Source organism: Saccostrea cucullata, unplaced genomic scaffold, assembly GCF_032062105.1.
Source record: "Saccostrea cucullata isolate Sc308-1 unplaced genomic scaffold, CSIRO_AGI_Scuc_v1 ctg1535, whole genome shotgun sequence".
NCBI classification, from domain to species: Eukaryota; Metazoa; Mollusca; class Bivalvia; order Ostreida; family Ostreidae; genus Saccostrea; species Saccostrea cuccullata.
Genome location: NW_026940140.1, coordinates 34,206 through 57,534, shown reverse-complemented (window position 1 = coordinate 57,534; position 23,329 = coordinate 34,206). Strand labels below are relative to the sequence as shown.

Here is a 23,329-nt window from a genome sequence, read left to right as displayed (position 1 = left end):
GTGCAGTCAAAGAGTTTCGGATTATCTTTATTTGTTCGACATCATCACCCAACCTTATCGCTCCTGCTGCAGGCATATTTTTCCTCCCCATTTTCTTTTTGTTCGCTTAGGGATCTTTGAATAAATGTATCTGATCAACATATATATCAATGAAATATCAAAATTCTTATATCCAGAGCTTCTAACCACAAAAATTATTTAAAATTTTTTCTAACAGTTTCACCAAATTAAAATCCAACAACCCAATGTCTTATAACTGTGTTTCGACAAAAATAATAAATTAAATTTATATATGATAACAAACGTATACAATCATTGTTGTTTGATTGTGATTTCAATATAGTTCAGGTTATAAAAGTATTCCACATAGCTTTGTATGTGGAGTAATCTTAATCTTAATTCGAAGCATCTTTTGTTTTAGGCTTTGATATTCTCTTTTTAATTTCCTGAACATCTGACATTACTGCCTTCATCATTTCATACTGATTTTCCATTTTAACTTTTTCTATAATAGCATCTTCCTCTTCCTCCTTTAAAGTCAGTTTTTGAATGCTATTAAGGTCATCCAGGTACTTCTTTCCAGTAAATTTTTCCAATCGTTGGCAGATATGCGTCATCATCAACCAAGTGTCATCGAATTCTGTCTGCGAGGTGGAGGCTGAGCTCACGTGTGCAGTCAAAGAGTTTCGGATTATCCTGATTCGTTCGACATCATCACCCAACCTCATCTCTCCTGCTGCAGGCATATTTTTCCCTCCCCATTTTCCTTTTGTTGGCTTAGGGATCATTGAACAAATGTTTCTGATCAACATATATATCAATGAAATATCAAAATTCTTATATCCAGAGCTTGTAGCCTTTGTCAAGAGATCTTCTTGATCTGAGCGTAATGTTTTATAAATTGATGACGTCTTCACTTTGTTGTATACAAGAGAAGGGTGTATTTCCCACTCAAGCACATCTCTGTATGCCTGATTTAGCACATCGTTTGTTGCCATTCCTAGCTTTGCAAATCTTGATCGGTCTGCAAGTATTTGTCCAGTGCTGGAATTGTTCGCCTCTTTCTGAAACAAAACGAGCTTAAATTTGATCTAGCCAAACTAAAATAATTTGTGATGTCTACAAACAGAAAAAAATGTATAAAGCCCTTTCAGTTTTTTTCATAATTCAACCAATGAATTTAATCGAAACCAGATGACGTCTGAAATGTTTTAAGGTAATGGTAAATTTATGCTCTTCATATAATATTATTGAGCTTAAAGGATAAAAAAAAGAATCACTATATTGGCGGGTCATATATACAAATGAACAGACAAGGTGATTCATATACATGTATATACTCTGATACTAGTACACTCTTTGTTTGAGGAGTCGATGGGAGGGAGGGGGTATAATGGTAGAATGAGGCTTACCTTTTCCCAGAAACCGAGAGTCCTTTGTACATTTATCACATGTTTCTCTCGAATTCGACATTTGCATTGTGTTTCTTCAGCCTTGATTTTGGAGAGCTCGCTAGCATGGTTGAAAGACAAATCTTTCTTATTGCAAATAATGTTTTGACATTTGAATCCTCTATGGAATATTTTTTCTCCATGAAATGTTTCCGTCAACTTTTCTAAGGCAATTTCGATGGAGTCTCCTATTTCATATGATACCTCCTTATTCACAGCTAAGCGGCTGACACGTAACACTTGCAACTGTATATCATCATCACATATGCCAACAACCACACTGTGTTCTTTGTGATCAAACACTGCTGCTGTTTGATAAAGACATAAATCTCCTTCATTATCATCATCTTTTGCAACACTCCATCTAAGAAAACTTAAGCAGTACGCTATCAGCCTGTAGAACACAAACATGGCAAAGGAAGTGAATCGGAAGCACAAAATGGATGAGCATTCCCAGTTTTTGTCGGAAAATTCGGAATAAAACTGCTTTTTGTTCATACTTGGGACATACCATGACATGCCACCTTCTGACGCAGCTTCCAAAGACTCCAGAGGTACAAGCATTTGAAGCTTCTCCATGTAAGACATAATTTCACTTTTGTGTTTAAGGTATGAAGGTTCATCTTTCCACAGTGCGTTTACCACTTTGTTTTTAAGTTCCCCCGTTTTGTTGAAGGATTTCCATTCTCTGATTAATCTCCTTTTACAATCTTTATTGATATGATTTTCGTCAGCAATTATCTTGCTGAATGCATTAGCAAACCACTGAATGTCAAGTATTGCATGTTCCCTTAATTTCCCTTCTTTGAAATACAAAAGAAGTCCATTATCATGAAAGTACTTTAGAAACCTAGACATTTCCTCATCATTTTTAATTTGGTAGTCATCAGGAAGGGATGAGTTTAGCTTCCAAATTTCATCAAGGGACAAAACCTTCCAGCCTCCTTCATATAATAGCTGTTCCATTAGAGCCCACGAAGAAGGGATTTCAATTTTTGTATTTATCTCATCTGCAAATAGTTGGACTACAGACTTTTTAATTGATTCCAGCATTTCCCTTGTTTCGTCATTAAGTTCCACTAGACCCACAGAGTATTCCCGATCATTCAGAGACTCACTTAACCAATCTCTGTCCTCGTCTGGTACAGCTTTCCAAAACTCCTTAAGGTAATTTTCAATTTCCTGAAGAGGAGAACGAATAAAAGTATAAATAAATAACAGAGTGTTAAGGCGACGTCAATTGTACATGTATGTTAAGATGGTTAACATTCCTTAATAATAACACTGATGCAGGTATAACAGGGTATGTCTTTAACTAACTTGGGAAGAGACTTATTTCGAAAAGGTGAAACACTTCAATCACCCAAAAAATGGAAGGTCAGATGCAACAATTAATGCAGGTACAGTTACAGTGGCTGCAACGTCACTGTTGACAAACCAATTGAATACCAGAGAATTAGATTACAGATATATTTTGGTATTACTCTTGTGCAATTTTACTGATAAATGAAAGAAACAATCATTGGTTATAAATTATTTTAAATTTACAGTAAAGTATATTAAAGAATTATGTGTTTTGAAAATTACTTACTTCAATTAATTATATAATTTTTCAATCAGAAATTACATTTAAATATATCGAACTTTTAAAATACACATTTAGGTTTTCTTGTTAGACCACTATAAATTATATAAATAATATTGGTCCTTCAGATTTACAATTTACACTCCTCTTTACAGAAGGATGATTTGTGTTAGGTTTGGTTAAGATTGAACCAATGGTTCTTGTGAAGGAATTAGAAATATGAAAAGTTTACGATACAGACGACGGATATCGGATAATCAGAATAGCATTAATACCTACATCCTTTCAAAAATGTACATTTCATAACATTTTTAATTAATTTGCATAAAGAATTTTGTGTTTTCGTTAGCAATCGTTAGTGTTATATGTGTAGAATCATGTCTTGTTTTGGGTTTAATAGTGGAATCAATTTTTTGTAACCTGATCGTTCATGTATGTTGTAAACAATTACGTTGCAGCTATTGGAGTATTTTTCTTAGATGCACCATCTATGTAAGTTTGTTCTAATATGCTTATTGTTCCTTTATAAAGGACTTTCTTCAATTGAAATAAAATATTGAATATCAAACATTATGAAAGCTTTAAATCTTACATCTGAGGATTTTTGTTCTGTATGAGTAACAACAACAAACAATGGCGCCTTAGTGCCTCCAAATGTCTTGATTGAGGTTATCCAAAACTTCAGGTAGTCTACAAGTAAACGACGTCATTATAAATAGGAAATGGTGTCTTCTCTTAAACACCCAATTTTATGTTGACGCCCCCAAAATCTACCTGATTCAAGATCAATAATTTACCGCCTGTCAATCATTAAAAAAACAATAGCTTCTGATTTGATTGACAGCTCAGCTACCTGTGCTTCCTGATAATCTGAGTTTGCATGTTTTGAAAACAATTACCTGGTCACGCGTCAAACGCTTTCATGTACCCGCATAGTATACACGCGGATTAGAAAACTCCAATATGTTTGAATGTTATTTCAAAAAATAATTGAAAGTAGATTGACATAATAAAATATTTCTTTTTCTATCTTCATTTCTGTTTGTTACTTGTAAGTGTTATATCTTCCACGTTTATCTGTAGAAAAAAGACCGCGTCCACAGAAACCGGCTCTAATTGCCGCCGTAATTAGAAGTCCGACGAACTAAATTATTTTTTTTTAGAAATGGGATAGAAGAAAAATATTCAGCACTAATAAACGGCAAAGCATAGTTTTTAAAAGATGTTTTATTTTGCACTACGGCTACAATCCGCACGATGTTGCACAGAAATTTGATGTCAGAATTAATGCTCGAATTTCCTCTAGCGTATATACGTAATGAAAATGTGAAGATAACTAATAGAGATCGATTCTGAAAAGAAATCTTTCAAAAAATAAAATTTTGTTAACACACGAAGAATAAAAAATATGGATAATTTTTGACAACATTGTTGGCCATAAAAAAACACCATTCCGATCGCGGTAAATGCATGTTCACATGCACGACGAATAGGTGGATCAATATTTTTTTTTAATTTCAATAGTCAGACTTTTTTAATCAAGTGATTTCTTTTATTGAAGATTAAAAAAGATAAATTTTATTGATTTGTAGTTTTTACTCGTGAATTTTTCTTTTATGTAAGGAAAACATTTTCTAAAACGATATACATGAATCTTATTATTTTTTTCCTTCAAAACATTACCATGATTACGATGAAAGCGTTTAGTTTACAAATAAATTCCATATTAAAATAATTATTTTACGTAGTTTCACTCAAAACCAGACACAAAACACGTAATGTTGACCCCTGATTACCGAACACAGACTTCCTGTGTAATGCTACATATACACAAATTTTTGACATCTTGGGTATTGGGGGTCTCCAGGTAAATAACATCACTGTTACTTTGACCACTCCCCCTCCTCAGGTAACCGTACGGTAAAAAAATTGGGTCTTTAAGAGACTAAAGTTCTATTGGCGTATAATCACTGTGCCATAAAGTAGTATACTTATTTTCAAAGAAGATTAATTCAAATAAGACAAAAAAGGAAAAGGGGAACCATTTTGAAAGAAATTTCTTTTATGAGGTACCCATGTCAACATCATTTGTCAAATCAAAATTGAATAAAGAGAAATATATATATCACTATAAGATTTATTTATGTATCAAAGAACTTTATTCGGTAATAGCCAATATTTGTCCCCCAAATCAAACTTTGATGGAGATATATTTAATTAAGTTCTTAAACAGGGGAGTATATGCTGACTTCAAAGCACTGAATATTTTCATAAGTAATGACGCCATATGTACGTAATGACGTCACAAACATGACGTGAATTTCAGTTTTTTATGAACTTTACAGAAAAATGTACATATTTCCTCGATATTTTGAGTAAAAGTCACCGAGCGCATGTGTGTTCAGGATCAATAATTTGATATAATGTGTAGAATGATAATATCAATGAAATATGTCAACATTGTTCCTTAACAAACTTGCGCTCTATAAATTTTAAAGCTAAAATTGTTGAAATTTTGTCCATTTTGTCCTCTTTCTGAAAAAGGATATAAAATCGGACTAGTTTGTGACGTCATAAAAACAAAAATTGTGAATACACTGCTTTGACACTATAATATTTTCTGTTAATTTATATTTTTCATACAATTTATTGAATTCAGCACATTTCAGGAAGTTTTCAAAATTTGACTTTGGGGGGGGGGGGGGGATATATGTAATATACCGCATATAGTTCTTTAGATTGTATCAGATCAGACAGATAAACAGATGGACAGACACATAACTACCGCCATTTCCTCTATATTTGGTACTTATGTTAATTTTATCAAATGTTGGGGTCTTGGCAAATGATTTACACCCCCCTCCCCCTTGCAGTGGAAATATGGTGTTGTAACCTGTAAACTGAGGGAGAAAATATAACCTTTAAAAAAGATAAATAAATTGTATATGGAGATTGTGTATTTTCTTATCTTGGAATGTGATGATTACTTTCAATACAAAATTAACATTCATATGTTTTTTTTTTATTTTATTTTTTTACATACGCATAAAACCTATGAATAAATATTCAGTGGTCAAGTTGATGTTTAATGCATTTACTTTTAAAGAAGTGCAATGGTCTTTTAAATTAAACATTAAAAACCAAAACAAAAAAAATGAACAGATTAACTAAAAAATAATATTTTCAATATTAAATTGATAAGCAAAGCTAACTCATGTGTTTAAACTCTTGACCAACGAATACGAATTTCCAACTTTTTGAAGATTTATGCAGCAATTATTTTTTTTTAATCTAAACAGTCTGCCCGATGTATGTTTATGATTATTTGATTATCAAACACATTTTACCTTTGTATGTCCAAGCTGAGAAGATTGATCCTTCTTGATTGTCTTTCTCTTTATCGATAACATCTTCGAACTTCTTAGTCATGTCCAACACAAGGATGAAGAAGGCTTTTGGTGTTACGTAAATTTGGTGGCAGGCATAATACGCTAACTGACCAGCAAAATCCAGCATGCTTACAGTCGGTAATTTTTCTTTTTCAGACAAAATATTTTGAAAAATTTCATCTTTTACCATTGCTTGTGCTTCTAAAGAGAGAACAGCCGCCATTTTCTCTAATGTGTTCTCTTCTTCTGTATTTGTATTTTGTACATGCTCTTCTTTGTTTTCTTCTTGGCTATAAATTACTTCCGTTTCTTTATTAATATTTTTCCTTTCCAATTTATGTTCGATTTTATTTGAATCAGAACTGTCAACTGCAGTGTTCGGATCTGGTTTCAAATCAGCAGTGTGAACCCTTATAAATGTCCTTAATGTTGAGTCAATATCAGCAACTGTTTATATAAAAATAATCCAGTTTATAGACATTTTTTTTTATTTTAAGGTAATCCGATCCTCGGGTTCTGAAAATTGTTCATTGACAATTACAGAAAATGCTCACAAAAATTTCTCTTAATTCGAAAAGTAACGTGTTTTTTACCCGATCGACAAACACATTGTTGAAATAAAAATCATAGCTACCCAGGCTTTTGAAGAAATTACAATATTTTCATACATATTAGGTTCTTTAATTTCTTTTATTAACTTGCGCAGTGTAAAAATATTCATATCATTGCAAAAAACCATCAATCACTTTTAATTTCATATCATGTTAATAATACACTGGTATTCAAAGTTAGATTAAATGATCCTCAATTTCTTGAAATATTTTAAATTAAAATTACTTTTAGAGGTAAAAATTTCAACTTGTTATTACACCTTTCTGGGAATTTCAGAGAACTTTGAAACATATTGAAGCGTATGCAATGAAAGTTGTTGCATGAAAAGATAATAATTTTCAAATTTCATTTTAGTCTTTGTGATTTAAATTTATATGTTATCCTTCCTGGTTGAAGATCGGAGTACCTTAACAAATAAAAAAAAAAAGATGAAACAGGAGACGCATGGGCCACATCGCTAACATGAGCATTTTTTGTAAAGAAAAAAAGTTCAGTATTGGAAAATTAAATATAATAGGGACGTGGGTGGGGCATGCTTTAAACAAATACTATCTGAGGGTGCACCATAAACACTATCCGAGGACGCTTCTAAAATAAAAGGACTGATTGTATGTTATGATTGTTTTTATTTTTTTTTATTAGTTTTTCTACATGTATGTAGATATGTTCCTTCGAAAATCAAGGATTTCCATGCAAACAAATCTATTAATTTTACTACATGTATGTGTTCCTTTGTAAAAATTTATGAATCTATATATTCTATTTGTTTAACGCGTATGGTTATTTGTATATCTAGTCCGATATGGATAAAACTAAAGATCAATTCGACCACTGTATTTATAAGAAATTCTGAACATCATATCATTTATATTTAGGAAAAATCATATCCATAACATGTAAATTATTGATGAGAGATTCTCTGCCATTGAGTTATTTTATTCATTGTAAAAAAGGAAAAAAAGGAAAGATAACTCTTCAACAGAATTTAAAGAGTAATAATGTTTTGATAGTTAACCCCTTTCATATGTGTTTTCTTTTTATATATTAACATATTCGCCCGCGTTGCGCAGTGGTTAGAGCGTCTGCTCCAGAGTCGCAAAGTTAGGAGTTAATCCTTACATCGCGGGTTTGAATCCCACTGTGGGACGTGGAGACCGGTCAATCGGATTGATTGATTGTAAACTGATCAACGTCCCTCTTCAGAATATTTCACTATTTCATATATGGAGACGTCACCATTGCCGGTGAAGGGCTGCAAATTTAGGCCTATGCTCGGCACTTACGCCCTTTGAGTAGGGAGGGATCTTTATCGTGCCACACCTGCTGTGACACAGGGCCTCGGTTTATACGGTCTCATCCGAAGGACCGCCCAATTTAGTCGCCGTTTAAGACAAGCAAGGGGGTACTGAGGACCTATTCTAACCCGGATCCCCACGGGGTCCGGTCAATTGGATGAGACCGTATACTAGTAAACTGAGGTTTCCCTAACCCTAACCCTACTTATCAGTATAAACTGAGATCCCGTGTCGAAGTTGGTTCTGGGACGAAAAAAATCCCTCCCTGCTCAATGGCCCTGAGTGTCGAGCATAGGACAAAATTTGTAGCTCTCCACCGGCAAGTGGTGGTGTCTCCATATGAGTGAAAAATTCTCGAGAGGAACGTTAAACAACATACAATCAATCAATCAATCAATCATATTTACATAATTATATTTTTGAAAAAAATCATAATTAGCTGAGGATGTTTTTGCAAAGCAAATTTAAAATTTTGTCTATCTATGCATCTGAAATAAATTCTAACCTTCCAGAATTCCGTCTCTAACAATGAAGAGATGTTGATGGACTTCCAGTCCCCTGGTGGACTCAGTAACTTCACCGACATCCTGATGTTGCCCTCTTAATCTCTTCAGCAATGTTGTTAATCCCCTGGATGACTTCGAAGCTTTCCTGAAAGTTTGACTTTGCCCTCTTAATTGCTTCAGTAGTGTTGTTTTTCCAGCCCCAGCACATCCAACAAGTATTCCTCTGGCATGGGAAACAGTTGTCTTCTCCTTCCTCAGAAACGTCTTCAACTCATCAATATTAGCCTTATCTAAATCATCAATGCATGCACCTGAAAATTATAAATTTAAAGTCGTATACTTAATTAGTGTTCACCCCCTCTTGACAAATCAAACCAAACAAAACGTAATTCAAAAATAGCTAAATTATGTTCTAAATCTATAGAATCTATGATCTTCTTTTTCATTTACTTTTATGTAAAACAAAGTATAGGATAATCATATAAGCTCTAGGAAAACGATTTGAATTTGAAATCTTGACAATCAGTCTTTTGACTGTTATACTAGGGACTTACTGGAATCAACAAGCCTACTTAAACTTTCTCTGAAGAACAAAATAACTCTTTCAAATCTTATTGAGAGAATTCTATTATTATGACGTATCTGATAACCTGTTTATACTTTTCATTCAATCATCATTGTGTTTCTATTTTAATCTTAAGTAAACATGGTAAAGAATTAAAAACAACAACGACTTTATGTTCAGAGCCTCGTCAATATTAAATATTCACCTCGTTAGTTCTATTTATTACTTTTTTAACAATCAATAAATTCAGAATAAAATAACTTACCAGGAAGATCATCCCCTTCATTGATAAGTCTGTAAATGTTTACTGTGTTGTTGTACCGTGATCCAACCCAGAGAAGATGTGTATCACAGTCATAACTCAGGCTTCGTGGTACGTATATCCCGTGTTGTTCTGTCTCGAATTGTGACAGAAAACGACCATCCTTGTCAATCATCTGTACTGCTTTAGTGCAATAATCACACAGCAGTATGTGTGACTGCGCGTCAGTACAGATTCCACGTGGATTTAGCCCTGATCCTGATGGAGGACCTGTGTAGGTGAAACGGTGTCTACCTACACGATCTGTCACCACTACAGCACCACGGTCATAGTCAGACACTATGACATCTCCATTGCGGTTTTCTGTGATGAAGAGAGGGCATTCATACAGTCTCTGACCTGTGTTGCTGTGTTGTATGGTCTGTATGTGTCGTCCTGTGTTATTGTAACGGTTTACCTGGCCTGTCAATGTGTCACGTCTAAACATCCCGACCAGCAGGTCACCAGTGGAGGGGGAGCTGTAGACACACTGTGGTCTCCATGGTGCTGTGTTATACTTTATTGATGTGGTCTTTACTTTGTTATCTTTAGATAGTTGGTTGATGTTATACTCACTGTCTATATAAATTAATTCACCAGCACCAGAAACCGTGTGTACTCCAGTATAATCACTATATACACCTGTCACATGATCTAGTTTGTCACCTTTTGTGTTTGTCAAGATGAGATTATTTCTATCACAGATCCAGACCCGGTCTGAAGTTATGTGGTAAATGTGACGAACAACACTAACACCTGTCACTCTGACAGATTTCTTTAACACAAATCTATACATCATAGACAGCACATATTTCTTTCTCGTCCTTTTCTTATGATTTCACGCTCCGATTTTGATTTCGTTCGGTCAGGGAGATTTCTTCTGAAAATTACATCATGCAATTTGAAAATAGGTCCATCTTCACGTATTGTATAACAAATCTCTCTTTACATAATTCATGACACAAACTGTTCAGTTCCGTTACTGATTCCTTTAAAATATTTATAAGCTTTCCCATTTACATCATAAGTTGCCTTCTTTTTAATTATTTACATCACTACAATTGTGTCATTTTAAATCATAGATAAAAATCAAGTCATACCTTTACACACATGTAGATCTCTTAGACTCTACCGACTGTAGTCAAGGTGATGTAAAGGCCTCTATTAATGAACAGAAATCTGCTAAAACAATAAAAACATTTATGTATCAAAATCAACAATTTAATACTGTCATATTATTATAACGAATTACCAATCCCACATTTGTTTAAACGCAATCAATTAACCAAAAACTTTACTGTGTGTAATTTTCTACTATTACCGTCAAATAATTAAAGACTATTATGTTTTACGGTCTGACCGTAGGGGCGAACGCAATTGTACATTCGAATATACACCTGAAAAATTGATCCGCCACTTCAAACGTCAAGTGATCTTTATCGTAAGTGCCGAGCATAGGCCTAAATTTGCAGCCCTTCACCGGCAATGGTTACGTCTCAATATTAGTGAAATATTCTGGATAGGGACGTTAAACATTATACAATCAATCACTCAATCAAGATATCTAGACTATGGCGTCACACGAGAGCTCGTCGGGGTTTACGGAAACAGCCGAGTTGAAACTACAGATCTAGTGCAATTTTTGTCTAAAGTTATTTTTTGTTTCTTTCAAAAATGTCTACGAAGTGAAAACTTTTTATGCTTTACGTTATCATTTATTAATATATTCACGCAAAGGGTAGGGGGAAGTAAAGGCATTCTGGGAAGGTTTCACCTAAAAATTTGCAGAAGGATAAAACGTGCGCAAACGTAGGACCTTAGGTCTTCTGCTCAGTTCACGCCTGTTTACTCCACTACAAAATGCAGTGTTTTGCATAAAGTGAAAATAGAATAAATCGTACTACTGTGAAGCATTTAAAATAAAAAAAAACAGAAAATTTATTTTGTCAAAAGAATAAACATCTGATGGATATCAGAAAAGAAAGGGGGGGGGGGGGCAACATTAACTGCAATATTATAAGATATATACAAGTTTAACTTTTAAAAAAGATAGCTGAGCTAGCGCCATAGCAATTTTTAAATACAGAAAGGAAGGTCCGTGATCAAGCGATTTATTTTGCTGATTTTTAATGTTTATCGAAGCTGGGGCGTGATTAAGTTATCAATATTTTTGTGAAGTGTAATTATATCGACACATAGGTAAAGAAACGAGGGGGGTGGAGGTTGAAGTTTTTGTGCTGACCCATTGAAATTTCCAGAGAGTTTCAAATGTGAAGAAGTGAAGTAACTTGGCTCTCTGGGTCATCTTTGTAAAGAACTGTACATGTTAGGTTAAAAACCATACAAAGATTTTTTTTTAAAAAAAATAAATTGAAACGGAAATGGTTGTTTAGTTTCGTACAAACGTTAGACCTACGTTTTCTTTAGATTTCTTAAACACTAAAAAATATTAATTTTCAGATCATACAAGTAGTATGAATCTGCCATTATACTGGGACTGCTCTGAAGTAATACACGCTGTATAAGTGTATTGAAACCTCCCTGGAGACGGTGTTTGCTACAGATTTCAGCTGTGTGTCGTCTTATACATTGTAGTAAGACCTGAATAAGGCATACAGTTGCGGAGGGCACATAGCTGAGGATTACGATAGCCATAACGTGAGACCTGAATAAGGCAGTCACTTGGTTATACATTGAGAGAGGTGGCATACCACGAATAGAGGTGGGGGAAGTGCTAAGAGGCAGTACAGTCGTAGTGGCAGGACAAGAAGAAATTTACTTACGGGAGACACCCGTTGACCACAGCTAGTGGTTATGCAATCAAGAAGAAACTGTTTATATTGAATTATTGTATTGTATTTGTACATATTTTATTTGGTCAACAAAAACCTGAGTTAACAGGTTAACGAACCTAAGTGTAACGCCTCGGTGATACAAGATATATCACCAAACACCAAGCTCGGCCGCGTTGCACGTAACAAAATGATGTATATTTTTCGTAATTTCAGGGTAAATTCTTGTTTAAAGGCAGAGATTTTAAGCACCGCCATTAAAAAAACACCTGGTCTGGGTAGCCCTGTCAATCAAGTGCATGAAGGTCCATCATTGGGTGATGGAAAATGCTTGGCATTTACTTACTAGTCCCAGTGTATACCCTGTACACCTTGTTTTGCACTCGTGTGGACCTTTGAATTAACTTTTGATCCTTTGATGTATACCGAACATGGTATGGAGGGTAAACTAGTATGGACAAACTGTACTACTATTTAAAATTTTTGAAAGTATTATAATAATATAACATACAATTTTTAAAAATAATTAAACTTTGGTACTCACTTTTTTTTAAATGAAATTTTAATTATTCATTTTAATACTATTATGCTAAACCTGGAGTGGAAATCTTGTTGATTATAAGTTAAGAACAGCACTGTGTGAAGTAATTCATTGAAAAATATTTATAAATGTTTCAAATCATGAGTGACATATTTTTCTTTGTTATTCAGATAGAAATTTACAAGCAACTTTTCTAGCATGTTTTTTGTACCAAACTATAGATTAGGATATTCCTAAACAAAATATTGAAAATAATGTAGTTTTAAAACATGACTCTCTTTTCATTTAAAGATGGGATCCTGGATATGAATGAATTAAGTCTAATTTTGTTGTTACTTTAGATTTTTTTTTAAATTAACACATACACTTCCATCTAAAATAATCTTTGTTTGAATATTTGATTTTATATTTTAAGTCGTAATAATTTTTAATGGGTATAGGGGTGTTTTCAAACATTCAAGAATAATAAATATAGATTATTGAGAAAATGCTTTACTTAAACTTTTTACTTCTACTTTAGAATTGTCTCAAAATCTCCAACACAGGTAACGTTTGACATCTGAGGTGTTTCACTGTGTATTGAATCACTTCCTGTGTATAGGGATTTGGAGACAGATGACCACAGGTAGACTTTTAGTCCCCAAGGCATTCAAACCTCTACAAAATAAGCCCCTCCCTCACCTGGAATTTACCACCCGGTAAAAAATCTCTGCCGTTAAAGAAGACAGGGTGGCGGATGGCGGTATGCGAATTTGGCGTTATAAAGAGAATTTAATATAGCAGGAAAAACGTTCTAGGGAAATTATGGCGGTATTGCGAAAATGGCGATGAATCGAGAATTGACTGTATATTAGTTTTACATTTATTCATTTACCAAAAGACATGCAGTCTCTGCATTTGTAGATCTCTAATAAGCAGGGGGAGGAGGAAGATCTTGCCCTCTACCACCTCCTACCTCTTCAATTTGCTCGGACTGTTCACCGAACCTTTAATATAATGGAATAATTATTTTAAATAAATTATTTAATGTGTCATGTTTCAAGAGGCGACCTCATCAGTTTTTAGCAAGCCACCGATTTAATTTATCTTCGAAGATGTACACGCTGAATTACGGGTTACGGGGGAGTTCTCATCCTCCTTTCCCTGGTATTTACACATCAAATTCATTAAGAAATAAACCTTAAAATATGCACCAATTGTGATTTACTATTGGATCGATGCATACACTGTATTTGAAGACAAGCAAGTTGACTTATTCTCCAAATTCCAATTATATAAATTTAGCGAATTCGGAGATATTGTACACTTGTGTCCCTGTCAGAAAATTAGGGTCGCAATGTTTGTTTCTTTTTTGTTTTTTTTTTTTTTGTTTTTTTGTTGTTTTTTTTTTGAGTGGATATGAAAAACAATTCTACACATACCACAACATTAAATTATTGCCTACTTAAAACTTTCAGTGATATCGTATCAATGTACAACATAAGATTACCTTTCCTTCATTCATATACTACAATTTGTGAGCTATGAAATCCTTTTTGATATGTAAAACTCTGCGTGTTTCAATAATCTTTATGCGGATTAGAGGTAACAAAAAGTTTATATGACAAAGGGTTACTTTATATTGTATATCATTAGGGGGACCAAAGGTCAATTTATGTTGTACAACAGTAGGGGGACCAGAGGTCACCTTATTCTGTACTTCAGTAGGGTGACCAGAGAATCACTTTACATTGCACATCGCTAGAGGAACAAGAGGTTACCTTATACTATACATCAGTAGGGGGACCAGAGGTCATCTTATGTACACATCAGTAGGGGGACCAGTAATCACCTTTCATGTAAATCAATAGGGGGGTCAGAGATTACCTTATTTTATCTAATAGGGGGACCAGATGTGGAGGTCACCTTATGTATACATCAATAGAGCGACTAGGGTAACCCTATATTGTACATCATTATGGTACCTGAGGTCACCTTATATAAACATTATTAAGTGTACCAAAGGTCAATTTATATTGTACACAATTAGGTAACCAAAAGTCACTTTGAATTGTACATAAATAGGGAGACTCGTGGTCCCCATTGTTGTACATTTTAAGGAAACCAGACATAAAATAAAATTTATCTGAATGAAGAGATAAGGCATCAACGATTCTAGACTCCTTTTAACTTAGAGACATTTCAAAAGAAGATAAGGGCGGAATAGAGGTTACAGATAAATTACAGGATACCAGAGGTTCTCTTATAAGAACACGACATATGGGTCTTACAGGTCATTTGAACATCATGATCTTTGCAACATTCGCAATTTTGAAAAAAAAAACATCATTGCTCATCATAACTGTATACTTAGCACGTATGTGTTCCGTTCCTCTCTAATCAGCACACCGCCTACCTGTGCGGTCAACAAGCCCTCCCCCTTCTCCCCTATCCCCCTAAATGACACCTCGGCCCGTGTGTTAATCGTCAACATACCTGAACTGCTCTCTCACCTTGTGCCAAACAGTATCTATTTTCGTGATTCTATTCATACTTTGTGTGAACTATATTCATAAAAGAGTTTTTCTAAATCAATTAAATAATTGTACAATTTATGGATTAAAAAATAATCATTTCCTTGCTTGAATTTAAATTAAAAAAATCATATAAATCAATTTAATGAAATAAAGTCTCTTAATTCAATCCGCTGATTTATTTTATTTGTACGATGTTTCCCTAATGATTATGTAAATAAGTCTTATCTCTTTTTATAAACTTTTAAAAAATAAATACGGCACTTATGGTACATGAATTTTCGGATCATCGGGTTTTCTTTCGGATCACAGGGTTTTCATCGGGTTACAGACAGTTCTGAATTAATTCTAGGAAACAATTTCTTTGATCTTAGAACAGATTGAAATAAATCTAACACTCAAAACTATGAAAATTTGCTTCCTTTGTTTTTTTTTTTACGGTATTTTACTATAATAATAAAAAATGAAGTCTAATTCCGCAGTGACCATGCAAGACGAGTAAATGTATTGCACCGAATAAATTTATAGTATTAATCGAATTCATTCCATACGTTTAATTTTGATTTTGATTAGGGACGTTCAACATCCCTCCCTTCGAACATGCCTTTTATGAGATTACCGGCTAACTCAAATAAATAAATAATTTTTCAGGGCTTAATAATTCATTCGCATTAAAAACAGTACACACAAAGTTTAATAGCAATGATTTATAATTATTTAGTCGGAAAAGCATTTCACTCTTAATATTTGTTTATTAATTTTGTGTCTTGTATTGTAAAGAAAAAAAATTCTATCATTCAATGGTCATTAATTAAAACGATGTTTTAAGTATCTGATATATAAATTTTTACATGTACATAAGTGAGAGCTTTGCGTAAACGTACATGTACATGTGCAGTTGTAGCAGATTCATATTCTGTTGACACAGTTTACATGTATCAATCCAGAGCGCCATTATATTAACAATTATTTAGATTTCTACTCAGGAAATTAATTTTCCTGAACTATATAGTTCTTTAAAGCCGATTTCTTTGGACCTTTCTTTCGGCCGGTCTACTACATTTATGTTTTCCCTAAGATTTTAATATTTAATTGCGAATTTTGGATACACCGCAAAGTATAAGCTTTAGACATGAAATACAAATATTTAATTTATTGCGTAAATTTCTTCCGTGAAATATAGTAGTACTTGTAGAAAAATTTATTAGATACAAATGTATATTTTTTTCATAAATAATAAATCTTATTATAGAGTTTCATTAATTTATAATAGTACCCGTGAGAAACGGCACATAATTATGTAATCGATGTTTGTGCAACAATTACATGTATATTAAAATATCAATACTTAAACGAGTCATAATTCAACCTTAAGATAAGAATTTCAACATTTACATAAATAATAGTAAATTCACACCCTTGAGTAGATATAAAAAAAATTACAGTCTCCATTCCATAATAATCCATTTAATCATTATTAAAAATATATATAAATGAACAACATTTTTAATTATAATAATTAAATGTACTTTATAATTTATATTTGAAGCTTTGCAAGTATTTAAATTAATACAGTAACTAAACAAAATAATCTTTTCGTCTTGTCAGAAAACGTTCCGCATTTTAAAACAATCCTATCAGGTTTTGCGTTTATCCTATCGTGAAGATCGTTTATCAGGTCTATCGTGTTTTGCGTTTATCGTGTTTTGCGTGTATCGTGTTTTGCGTTTATCGTGTTTTGCGTTTATCCTATCGTGCGTGTATCCTGTCCTATCGTGCGTGTATCCTATCGTATCGTGCGTGTATCCTATTGTATCGTGTATCTTGTAAAGAATAACGATGCGGATACTGTATAACTTGATTAGAGCGCCACTGCTCAAAGGTACCAATGAGCCGGGGTGAAATTTATAATTCTTGAAGGGGCTCCCTTGTTGACAATAACTATTATGTAGTTACTTGTAGTTACCTTAAGAGCTAGGAGCAGAGAAGAAGATTTTTTAAAAGAATTAATGCATTTTAATTATACGATTTATATATCCGCACCCTAATACCTGAACCCCTGACCCTTGGGTCATGAATTTCAGAACTTTGGAGAAGAAAACCTTCCTCATCATAATTATGCATGTAGTTAGTTTGTTATATATTCCGGAACAGAGAAGAAGATTTTCAAAGAATAAATGCATTTCATTATATAATTTCTATAGCCACGTCAATACCCCCAGAGCCCCTGACCCGGGGATAATGAATTTCACAATTTTGACAGTGGAGTCAATGTTTATCATAATTATGCCAACAGTTCGATGGATTGGTGTCAATGAGCCCTAACCCGTTGGCCCCAGGAAGGGATAGCACAGAGAAGCTGAAAATGTTCGAATATTAATGTACAGCGCACGACGCAAAAAAAAAACAATAACAATAAGTCAGATGAGTTGATTCAGGTGACCTACATGTAGTCCTTTGGTCTCCATATTTTTGTAAAATATTAGGTGTCTTCTGGTCTCCTTTGTCACTTACAATATAAGGTGACCTCTTGTCTTCTACTGTTGTAAAATATAACATGTCATCCAGTTTCTTCATTGTTGTTCAAAATAGTGTGATCATTAGCTTTAATGATGTATGATATAAGGTGCCCTCTGGTACTCTGAATGATGTTCAATATAATGTGACCTCTGGTCACCCTTATGATGTACAAAATAAGATGACCACTAGTCCCTCATATGATGTACAATACAAGGTGACCTGTGATCCCCCCAATGATATACAATATAAGGTGACCTCTGGTCGCCCTACTTATTGTAAATATAAGGTGACGTCTAGTCCCCCAAATGATGTACAATATAAGGTGATCTCTGGTCCACCTACTGATGTACAATAAAAGGTGACCCTGGTCCCCCTATTTATGTACAATATAAGGTGACCTTTGGTGTACTGATGTGCGATATCAGGCGTCCTCTCGCCTCTTTTTTGATGTAGAATATAAGGTGTCCCATTTTCTCTAATTTTAAGTACAATATGAGGTGACCACTGCTCCCCCTACTGATGTACAATATACGGCGTCGTCTGGTTCCCTTATAGATGTACAATATAAAGTATCCTCTGGTCCCCCTAATGATTACAATATGAGGTTACCTTCCCCCCCCCAAATGATGTTAAATATAAGTTGACCTCTAGTCCCCCTACTGATGTGCAATATAAGGTGACCTTGGGCCCCCCTACTATCTACAATATAATATGTCCTCCGGTCCCCTTATTGATGTACAATATAAGTTGTCCTCTGGTCCCCCTACTGATGTACGATTTATGGTGACCTCGAGCTCAAACCCCTCTTGTGATTGATTGATTGATTGATTGATTGATTGTATATTGTTTAACGTCCCTCTTGAGAATTTTTCACTCATATGGAGACGTCACCGTATGCCTGTGAAGGGCTTCAAATTTAGACCTATACTCGGCACTCAGGGCCATTGAGCAGTGAGAGTTCTTTATCGTGCCAGCGCCTACCGTGACACGGGACCTACGTTTTTAAGGTCATATCCGAAAGACCCGTGACTTTCACTTCTAGTGCCGAACGCTTGGCGAAGAAACAGTCACTACCTTTGTTTACGTCTTAGGTATTTCGCGGCGCTGCGAACGAGAATCGAACCCGGGCCTCCCGACCCCCCCCCCCCCCTTGTGATGTGCAATAACATGTTACCTATGGCCCCCTATTTTAAAATGTAAGGTTACCTATGATTCCTCTAATGATGTACAATATAAGGTGACAACTGGTCTCCCTTCTGATGTACAATATAAGGTGATCTTTAGTCCCCCGAATTATTTTCATGTCCCTGTTAATAGACATATCAGAAAGTAGATCTGTATAAAGTAATAATTATGATTATTTTAGAGTAAGACAAAGAAAACTGTCTATTTTACAAAATTCACTGAATATATAAGGTGACCTGAGGTCTCCGTATTGATATCGATGAATTTATTTATGTGCCTTTAATGCCTGAAGAGTTCCTAAAATGATTTATTACTACGCAAAATGACGAATTATTTGAGGAGGATCCGAGGTCCTATTTGAACGTATGTTTTATCCTTCTGCAAAAAAATTGCCCTACGTATATACAGATTCATTCCGAATTTCCTCTGTTCCTACATGTTAGTCTATTGAGATAGCTTTGCAATTCCGAATTTCCTCTGTTCCTACACGTTAGTCTATTGAGATAGCTTTGCGGCCTTCGCTGTGTTCGCTATAATACAATAAGACATTATACAGTGCATGCTCTATACCTTCTATTGTGAGACAGTAATATAAACTTAACAAGAGAAAAATGTTTACTATGCATAGTTCCTTTTGTTTCCAGTGCATATAGAGAATTTGTGCGTGGGGCCATGGTAAATATTCTTTAAAGAGAAAAAAGGGCATGATGACACTGTTATCGTGCACTTTGGGATTAAAAAACATAATAAAAATAAAACGATGTTTTTTTTTCCTACAAATGTATGGACCAGACCTGATTTATACTCTTTGTATTATTACCACAAGGATCTTTTCTGACCAGACAATCCTGGGACAAATTCGTATCACAGCTTTTTTGACCCTCGTGTTTCTACATTACTAGATACAGTTACTTTACCAGGTCTCTTTCTGTATGTCTGTCTGTCTTATAATCTGTCACATACACCTTGTATCTCAATTACTGTTAGAGATATGGAGTCGATATTTTGAACATTTTTTTTCATAGCATTATGGCATTTGTAAATTGTCATGTTTCTTATCTCGTGACCCTTGATGATGATCTTTGGCCTACTCTACAAAAAAGTTAAAGTGCCTTTTTAGCATGTAAATATTGAACTCTGATTATCATACAGCATTATATAGATTACCATCTTTAAATTCATTTAACTCTTTAATTTATAATTTAATTCAATTCGGATTAATATATTATATAAACGAAGTTTATTAACATAAAAAAGTGCAAGGAATTCAAAAATCATGCTATTTTGCAGTTTTATTGCCTTTTTAACGAAATCGGCACGCTGACGCGTGCCTCATATATAGAGGAGAAGCACGCGCTACTTCCTTTATAATTCTACGTACCGGTAAAGTACAATTGTCCCAAATTTAGCTTGAAAATTAGATATTTTCATGCAACAATTTTCATTATATTCCTCTCAATGTGCTTCAAGGTTCTTTGCAAAGCTCCATAAATCACTTCTATTTCATATCATGTTATTAAACTTTGGTATCTAAAAATGCTTTTTCGGGATAAACATTTCTACTTTTAATTAGACCTTTCTGAGAAGTTCAAAGAACCTTGATGCACATTGAGAGGCATATAGTGTAAATTGTTGCATTAAAAGATTTCATTTTCAAACTTCATTTAAAGACTTTTTGAATTAAATTATAAATTAAAGAGTTGTCCTTCCTGGCTGAGGGTCGGAGTCCCTTAATTTACAATTACTTTAACCTAAGAATTTTGAATTTTAAGAGACGGGGTGTTAATAATAAAGATTTGTACGGTGTTCATGTGCCCATAATAATGTTTTTCAAAACTGTATGATATTAAGATATCACGCAAACTGATATTTATATATTAGGAAATACATCGGGATCGGTATCTGGCAAAATGTTGCCTTGAATGAAATTTGGTTTAAAGATTTTGAAACGCGTTTTAACACATGCAAAATGACAAAAAATTGTTAAGAATTATTTCAAATTATTTTTTCATTTAAATGTAAGGAAACATATTTACGAGGGGTTATCAAAAAGTTCGTGGACTGAGGCGATAAAATTAGCGCGATGTGGTATGTGCTATCAATAATTACAAAAACATAGAAAAAAAGAAATAATTAAGAACTGTTGAAAATTTTTAGCTCAATACGTTCATGAATTGCCATATTTAAAAAAAAAATAATAACTACATTATATGATCACCCGGTGTTGTCACCATTCAATTACTTCTACTTCAAACACTTTAATCTCGATGAGATTCTCTGTAGTTGAATAAAGACTCAAACCCTTCTTGTTTATATGACTTCCCAACGTCATGAACTGCTGCTTTCAATGCATATAATATTGCAAGTGGATTTGGAAGAGTTCTCACTTGTTTATATCAGCATATTTTAGGTTTTTTGAGTTTAATATCTACAAAACATGATCAACGTCATTTTTGACGTGACTGACTCTTACAACCTTGACTATAATTCGACATTAACTGTAATCCTTTTTTCCCTTTTTGTCTGAATCTATTTTGACATTAAAAACAAGTACTCTAGAAGCATTTTATTTCTCTGTAGCAAATTTAAATATTTCCTTTGTCTATACAATTTTTTTTTTCAGATGCAAAATTTTATAGATTGTTGGCAAAAGAACCCCCTCTCTCTTTTACATCACTTTCAAGCCCTTTTTTTCGTTGGATACTCCATACAAAATTTGCAATAATTTTTTTTTCAGAATTTACAGAATGAGATAAATATTGAATATTTTTCGGAACAACAGTATTTTATCACATACCTGATTTAATGGGATTTTTATATGTTAAATGTTAATGATTTAGAGAGGTTTTCTCAATTTCACTCAGATCAAAGAAGCGTTTTGTTCGAGCTTGCGCCACCTGAACTTACCATAGCTTTCACAAACATTATTAATTTATTAGAAAATAAAATTAAAGAATCTTGACTTATTGTATAGATAGAAAAGATGATGCCTCCTAATTTTTTCTTAAATTTTATTGATGTACTTAGAACAGTTTTAACTTTATGGTGCAAGTCTACGAATGGATCTACTCCTGTGCCACGACATATTCAACCCAGATCAAATATGTAGGAAGAGTTGCAATTTGGACATATTTCAAAGAAATTTTTATTTTTAGTAACCTAGACAGCACTGTTCATCGAAATAAAAAAAATCACTAAACAAAATTATATATCTTAGTGTTGTGTACTTGCGTGCAAATTTATAATAAAAATCACATATACATTGTAGGAGGATTAATTTTTTGAAAAAAAAGATATTTACAGCATTGAATGAAAAACTCCAAGAGTACTGTGCAATAATATATCCAAGAAGTGGTGTGAATCAGATGTGGATACTCTAAAATAAAAATTGGACAATTTGAAAAATCACAAGATTTTACTAAAATCAACAGCTTAAAAACCTACGACTATTAAACTTTATACACAAATACTCCCGGCGATAAATTATGCTCCGTTTTTTTTATATCAATCTTTTGGAATACCCATGCGTTCCAATTGAGCTCTTTTAGTAGGCCTATTTATGATTCATATGAAACAGAATATATGCAAAATCGTAAGCGTTAAAAGAAGAAAACACTTGCTGTTGCCTTCAACTCGACATTTAGATATTTCGACGACATATTGTCAATTAACAATGATAATTTTTAACCCTATGTCGGTACAATAAAAGCTTGAAATAAAAGATAACACAAAGTCAGACACATCTGTTTCATATATGGATCTTTTACTTGAAAAGACGAAAATGGTAATTTAACACCAGAGCTCTGTCAAAACATGATGACTTTAAGAGCCATTCTCTGTAATGATTTGAAATTTTATATAGGAGCTGTGGCACGCATAGTCTCAGAATTTCTTCAAACTCTCTAAGATAAAAGTCATTGATACCCTAAACTGAAATCAGGCTAAAATTGGTTGCTATGTATTATAGTTACCATGGCAACATGTCTTAAAGTTCGAAAAATGACATTTTTTAACATGTTTAGAGCCCCAAAGTTAACATTTGCGGCAAAGCAAACAATTGGCAATGACTGTTTC

At 33.7% G+C, this 23,329-nt stretch overlaps 2 protein-coding genes across 2 annotated transcripts; both read right to left on the bottom strand.

Annotated features, from left to right (window-relative positions):
* Positions 1 to 322: 322 nt before the first annotated feature.
* LOC134254867 (uncharacterized) lies at positions 323 to 6,716 on the bottom strand. The gene is made up of 4 exons (XM_062737404.1): positions 6,384 to 6,716; positions 3,629 to 3,726; positions 1,413 to 2,633; positions 323 to 1,064 (listed from the first exon to the last, which is right to left on the bottom strand). Exons 1-4 carry the CDS (start codon positions 6,646 to 6,648, stop codon positions 396 to 398), a joined length of 2,253 nt encoding a protein of 750 aa, XP_062593388.1. The 5' UTR covers positions 6,649 to 6,716; the 3' UTR covers positions 323 to 395.
* Positions 6,717 to 8,832: 2,116 nt separating this feature from the next.
* On the bottom strand, positions 8,833 to 10,500 carry LOC134254868 (uncharacterized). The gene is made up of 2 exons (XM_062737405.1): positions 9,669 to 10,500; positions 8,833 to 9,149 (listed from the first exon to the last, which is right to left on the bottom strand). The coding sequence occupies exons 1-2, from the start codon at positions 10,498 to 10,500 to the stop codon at positions 8,833 to 8,835; spliced, it is 1,149 nt and encodes a 382-aa protein (XP_062593389.1).
* Positions 10,501 to 23,329: the final 12,829 nt, after the last annotated feature.